The following is a 6,102-nucleotide window of genomic DNA, read 5'->3' as shown; positions in this document are numbered from 1 at the left end:
GTGTTGGTGATCGACCAGTAACTCAGGCAACGCTGTGTATCCCCGTGACATCGGGATGAGTCAGTCGGACTCACCTTAAAGTCGTTCCTCTCTGTAATTTCCTAAACCCTCCTGAGTTTGATTTCGACACCCGCTTCAGACTCTCTGGTTAATCCAGATTGAGTGCCAGCGCCATCAGCAAATGGGATGCAAATGCTGGCGGGAAATGGGATTCAGATCTAGAGGTGGGACTCTGCAGCCATCGCAGCTCTCAGATGCATGAGCACACCTGGAATCTGAGGGAGGGACCAAAGCGGAGCAGGTAAGAGAGGAAGGGATGAGTCTGGGTGTAGCGTTCTGTTTTCTGTTGCTGTGAAGGGAAAACAATCTTTCAAGCGGGAATTGTATGACCTCACTACCTTTGTTTCACTCGGATTTGGCAGACCTATGAGCACACAGGCTAGATAAGAGCTGCATGGCTGCACACTGAGGAATTACACACCCAACTCTAAGTTTTTAGGAGCTCAAAGCTGCATCTGGAGGAACAAAAGGGTAAGAGTCTTTTTATTACAAGTGTTTTCTGATTTAAACAGCAATCCTTTCTCAGCACTTTAATAAAAAAGAAGTTAAGGAGATCTTCAGTAAAGGTTTATAGTTTGTCTGGAATGAGATAAAAGCATGAATCTATCTCTGCTGATTTACTGATGTTATTTTCCGCACACTAACTATAACTTGAACAAAAAAAAAGATTTCCTGTTGAAATAAACTCTCCAAGCTTCCATCAGGATACAGCAATAATATTTCTACCACCTTTGTTTCACATGAGTAGATAATAAAAGGCGAGCATCAGGCTAAAATTCAGATTTGCCTCGGATTAAAATGACATAAAGATAATTTTTGATCCTCTGACAGAGAAACAAAGGCTCCACTTTGAGCTGACGGAAGTTATACCTGCATATCAGGACTGCTCATCTTCCAGTTCCAGCCTTGTATGCACAGTACATGGATACATGTAGCAGAACAAATTAAATTTAAACAGAATTGGCCAGCTTTAAAATCTTTAAGTTTCTTTTATGGGCAGCGAGCAAACAAATAGAGGCAGGTATCTTTTGGTGTTTACAGATAAGCTCCTGTATTTTGTAGTAGATTGATAAGGAGACATTTTTAACTAAATCTCTACATAATTGTTAAAGTTGAGCACTAAAACATGATAACCTTTTGATAAAAGCCTCAATTAAAGATTATCTTTATTAGTAAACTACACTCTAAGATAAACATCACTAATAAATATCACAACATTTAAGACTTGTTATTTTACCCAGATCTGAAGCAGGCATCTAGCAGGTCCCGCTATGAACAAATATAATTATATCTGGTTTATCATTATCACAGTGATTAATTTCAATACTTACATGTTTTAGTTTCATGAAGTTGAGGAAGCAGAGGAACAAGAAAATATTTTTGTAGATTTAACTGGGTGTAAATTAGAGCTATGAGAAGAGATTTGAATCATGCAGATGGAAAATAGCGTGGGCCTGAGAACAGAGCCTTGAGGCACTCCTGTAGAAAAGATCACAACACTATAAAAAATGGAAAAATTTGAAATCTAGATAAGTAATTTTTCTTTTTCTGGATTGAGGAGGTAAAGAGACATATTGCGAAAGGAACAAGATAATTTACACTTAAAATAAGAAAACACAATTGCATTGTTTTATTTCAGTTGCATATTCAATTGCATATATCTTATTTAAGAGTAAAAATATTCATTCCACTGGCAAACTGTCTCATTTACCTACTCAAATTAAGGGTAAATACACTTAGTTTAAGAAATTTTTACTTATTTCTATGTGCAAGATTACGCACTCCATAAGCTCTATTAGAGGTCAAATGTGTGGAGAACCTTTAATGTAGACACCTAAGAACAACAGAAACATAATCCGTAGTTATGATTAATAATGTCTTTCCTAAAAGAAAAATTCTGAATTGTGAGGATTTGTTGGCTGCTTTATTTGTTGCTTTCTGCTCAGCCTTTACGCCATTCTGCTTTAGTCCTGCGCTCGCTTACCCTTCTGCTGTGTTCTGGCATGTTTGCACACTCCCTGTTCCTGCACTTTGACTGAGAAACCTCTTTGCTCTCTTCTATGCTGCAGACTCTGTTATGTCACATCAGCCTTTTGGTGTCTGATGGTTCTCTGTGTTGCAGGAACAAGCTGCCACATCAGGGGAGAGTTTATCCACCAAGGCTGAACTCCACTGTGGATTGTAAAGTCATTATGGCTTTTTCAACCACAAAGCCCACTTCTTTCCTCCCCATTCTGTTCCTTCTCTATTCCCCTCTCGCCTGCCTATCCCAGACCCAAACCAACAGCACCAGCAGCCCAACCACTCCCTCAAACGCCACTTATCCGAAGGTGCGAGGCTGTGGAGATGGACTGCATCCAGACTATAGCTACCTGTGTGATCGCCGGGCAGCCTGGGGGATCATTCTGGAGACTCTGGCCTCTGCAGGCTTCCTGCTAAGTATAGGTCTTCTTTTAGGCCTGCTGTTCTGGGCGCTGTGCAGGTTCCTATCTTCCCCGAATCGCAGCGGCAGCACAGTCGGGGGAACAGTCCTCTCCATGTCCATGTTTCTGTTTGCCACAGCCGGCATCTTCGCCATCACCTTCTCCTTCATCATCAAGCACAACCCCCAGACCTGCCCCACCAGGATCTTCCTCTTTGGGGTGCTCTTCTCTCTGGCCTTCTCCTGCCTGCTGGCTCGCTGCCTTGCAATGCTGGGTTTTGCAGCCGCCCGAAGCTGGGGGGAACCAGCCGTGGCCTTGGGGCTCTTCGTCGTGCAGGTTATCATCTCTACACAGTGGCTCATCATCGTCCTGGTCCGGGACAAGAACCCCTGCGAGTACAGCCAGGCGGAGTTTGCCATGCTGCAGATCTATGTGCTGTGCCTCTTATTGATCAGTCTAATCCTGTCCCTGAAAATCCTGTGCCGCTCCTGCTTCACGTACACCTACAGCTACACGGGCCCCACCAACCAGCAGTGGAAGCCGCAAGCAGCCGCGCTCTGCATCACCCTGGTGCTTTCCGCCTGCATATGGGTGGTGTGGATCGCAATGCTCACTAGGGGAAACGAGGAGGTGAACAAACAGCCAGTCTGGGATGACCCCGTGCTTAGCATCGCCTTGGTAACAAATGGCTGGGTGTTACTTTTGGGGCACGGCATCTCCCAGGTTGCCCTCTTCTGCAGAGGGGAGGCTACAGCCCAGGAGGTTCCTCTGAGCTTTGCAGGCTGGACTCACCCCAATGCAGACATCCCTGGACTGGGAAGCCAGAAGGAAGGGAAGGAAAACGGAAGCTACGAGAGCGATAGCGAGAACAGGAGAGGTGAGATGGAAACATGCTCGGTTCTCTGTCTGTTCAGCACGCAGCAATAAAACTCCATAGATTTTCTAAACTGGAAACCACTTAATCCTGCACATCAAATGCACTGAAGGTGTTCTTGCCTTAATCTTTAACAAAATTGTGCCACATTTTGTTAATGACCTATTGCATATGAATTAAATAAGATAAATGGCATTCATAAAAAATAAAACTCACATATTCCTTTAATATTAAAAGTACTGATTTTTTTTTTTTTTTTAATGCAACTATTACATTAAACAGTTCACTTGGAAGACTAAAATTGAAAACAAATTGTATAAATAAAACATAGTCTTTGCTGTTTGATGTTCGGTGGAAGAAAACAGATTTCTGGGTTTTTTTTTATAGAGAGAAGTTTTTGAAAGTAACTTAAGACTGAACAACATTTTCAGTACAGCAACCTGCTAAAGTCTTCAAACTCCTAAAACTTTGTCTCTGTTACGAACTTAACATATTTTATTGGGATTTTATGTGACAGAACAACATACAGTGAAACATAAATACAAAATAGAGCAAGATCCTTTTTTTAATTGCTTGAAAATCTAAGAAATGTGGATCTAAATTTGGTCCGATTGACTTTGTTGCCCTAAAAACAAAGAGGGTGGGAAGATGATCATCTATGTGTAATTCTATTATTAAACTCAACATCGAGGATTAAAGTTTATTGAATTTGTACCAAAAGAAACCCTTAAATAAAGCAACAACATTATCTCCAACCCTTGAATGCTAGAACGTTTGTGACTCCATCCTGGAGAGAAATATCAGCTCTGCTGCTGCCATCAACACCTTTGTTTATATATGTTGGAGATCAGCCTGTTTTTCAGTGTAGTCCTGTTTCTCTGACTGTGAGTCATGGGAGTTGGCTCAGAGCTTGTCTGCCTGGCTGTGGGTTTCCTGGATGGGGCCGCCTTTTACTGTTGCTTTTTTAAAATCTTTTTTGCCTTCTTGAACCCCAGTCGGCCTCAGCAGATGGCCGCTCACACTGAGCCTGATTCTGCTGGAGGTTTCTTCCTGTTAAAAGGGAGTTTTTCCTCTCCACTGTCGCTACAAGCATGCTTAGTGTGAGAGATTGCCTTTGAGTCAATGAATCGATGTAATAAACTGGTTTTCCTTGGATAGAAAACTTTGAATCAATTTGACTGTATGATCTGGTTGAACTGTAAACTGCCTTGAGATGACCTGTTGTGAATTGGTGCTATATAAATAAACTGAATTAAATAGAATCTGATAAATAAGGAAAACACAATAAGCAAAAAATTTTTGTTGTAATTAAATCAGCTGATATTCTGTAAACTTTAAAGTAGGAGCTACATATGATTTATCTTCAGTCCCGCCTCCACAGCCTGAGCTAAGCAAGATACATGAAGCCATTATCTTCTTAGTTTGCTGTTAATTTGTTAAAATTATGCAAATTCTCCCAGATTTCTGTGTCCTTTTGATCATTTTGATTTCCATGGGTTTAAAAACACCTTTAAACATGTATGGGGTTTTACTGTGACTAAAACTTGCAATAGCATTCTGTTCTAACAGAAACAAGCTGACAAAATGAAATAACTTGAACCAATAAATCTTCCAGAGCTGTGATTAATTCAGAGGTTGACAGAATAACTGGTTTATTTATTGGAACTCATTCAGACCTGCTGAGGGAAAAAGTAGTTTTCAGTCCTCAGCCAGTTATAACCCTGTATAAAAATTCCCCCATCTGTGAAAGCATTTCTGATTTAAGGACGTTTTCTAGAAACACTAAAAGAAAAGGGTTATTTTGCAGTCAATATAGCACATAAATGACTGCAGGAAATACATGTATTTACCAAAAAAAGTAGGAGAAATGGAGCAAAGTTTGATTCAGGTCAGGTTTGACTGTTTCTGCCAACGATGAACTGCAAACGCTGACCTGATTCTTCCCAAACTGCATCATGTCTCCCCCTCAGGCAGGAGAGCTGAGCCAGCGCTGCGATCCCCCTACGAGTCTGGTTTCTCCATGACGGTGAGCTTTTATCAAACATCCTCCACAGTTCCTCCCTCTGCAGATTATTACAGCTACTGAGCAAAGTAATAAACATAATGAAAACACTGTTTACCCAGAGGTTGCCTGTCTTTCAGGAAATCGACCCCAACAAGGACTACACCATTCCTCGCCCTCAGACCACTAACTTCAATCAACCCTACGATGAATATTATGCACAACAATGAAACATCATAGCTCAAAAAAAAAAAAAAAAAAGCACACAAAAGAAATCTACAGCAAAGCCAAAGGTCATGGACGTTGATATGTGTAAATGTAAATATGTTGTTTTGGTGATGTAAATTGTAAAACTCCTCTGCTTTTGGAAGCAAAATAGGGATCAGATGTGTGCTTTTGTGTGCGTGCACGCTCAACAGTGATCAGAGATGTATAGGAAAGCCCAGAGGTGATAAGAGAGGCGTGAAACCGTCTCTGCTGAGGTGCCAAACTGCTGAGGATAGCAGGAGACGTCAGGAGGAGATGAAACATGGAGGGGGATCTGACAGGATGAGATGAGGTGAGACAGGAGGAGGACAGGACGGCAGATGTGTCAGCTCTGCTTTACGTCCCCTCGTTGAGATTTACACTTTAGGGGTTCTGCTGTTGTCGCTGAAAGAGGTAAATTAAGATTACATGGAAGGATGATATACCTTATAAGATGCAATCTTTAAATATGAAATATTTTGTCAATAAAAAGTTCT

At 41.4% G+C, this 6,102-nt stretch overlaps 1 protein-coding gene across 1 annotated transcript; it reads left to right on the top strand.

Moving 5' to 3' along the window:
• On the top strand, positions 1-6,102 carry LOC107095961 (G-protein coupled receptor family C group 5 member D-like). The gene is made up of 5 exons (XM_015392362.1): positions 1-301; positions 423-531; positions 2,183-3,360; positions 5,328-5,383; positions 5,500-6,102. Exons 3-5 carry the CDS (start codon positions 2,253-2,255, stop codon positions 5,587-5,589), a joined length of 1,254 nt encoding a protein of 417 aa, XP_015247848.1. The 5' UTR covers positions 1-301; positions 423-531; positions 2,183-2,252; the 3' UTR covers positions 5,590-6,102.

This window comes from Cyprinodon variegatus, unplaced genomic scaffold, assembly GCF_000732505.1.
Source record: "Cyprinodon variegatus isolate N-32 unplaced genomic scaffold, C_variegatus-1.0 Scaffold588, whole genome shotgun sequence".
Classification (NCBI taxonomy): Eukaryota; Metazoa; Chordata; class Actinopteri; order Cyprinodontiformes; family Cyprinodontidae; genus Cyprinodon; species Cyprinodon variegatus.
Note: the sequence above shows the minus strand (reverse complement) of the source record. Positions and strands in the feature narration are given on the sequence as shown.

Coding starts and splice junctions, on each gene's coding strand:
- LOC107095961 (XM_015392362.1), top strand. CDS start 2,253: ATGGCTTTTTCAACCACAAAGCCCACTTCTTTCCTCCCCATTCTGTTC. Junction 3,361..5,327: donor CGATAGCGAGAACAGGAGAG/GTGAGATGGAAA, acceptor TCTCCCCCTCAG/GCAGGAGAGCTGAGCCAGCG. Junction 5,384..5,499: donor AGTCTGGTTTCTCCATGACG/GTGAGCTTTTAT, acceptor CCTGTCTTTCAG/GAAATCGACCCCAACAAGGA.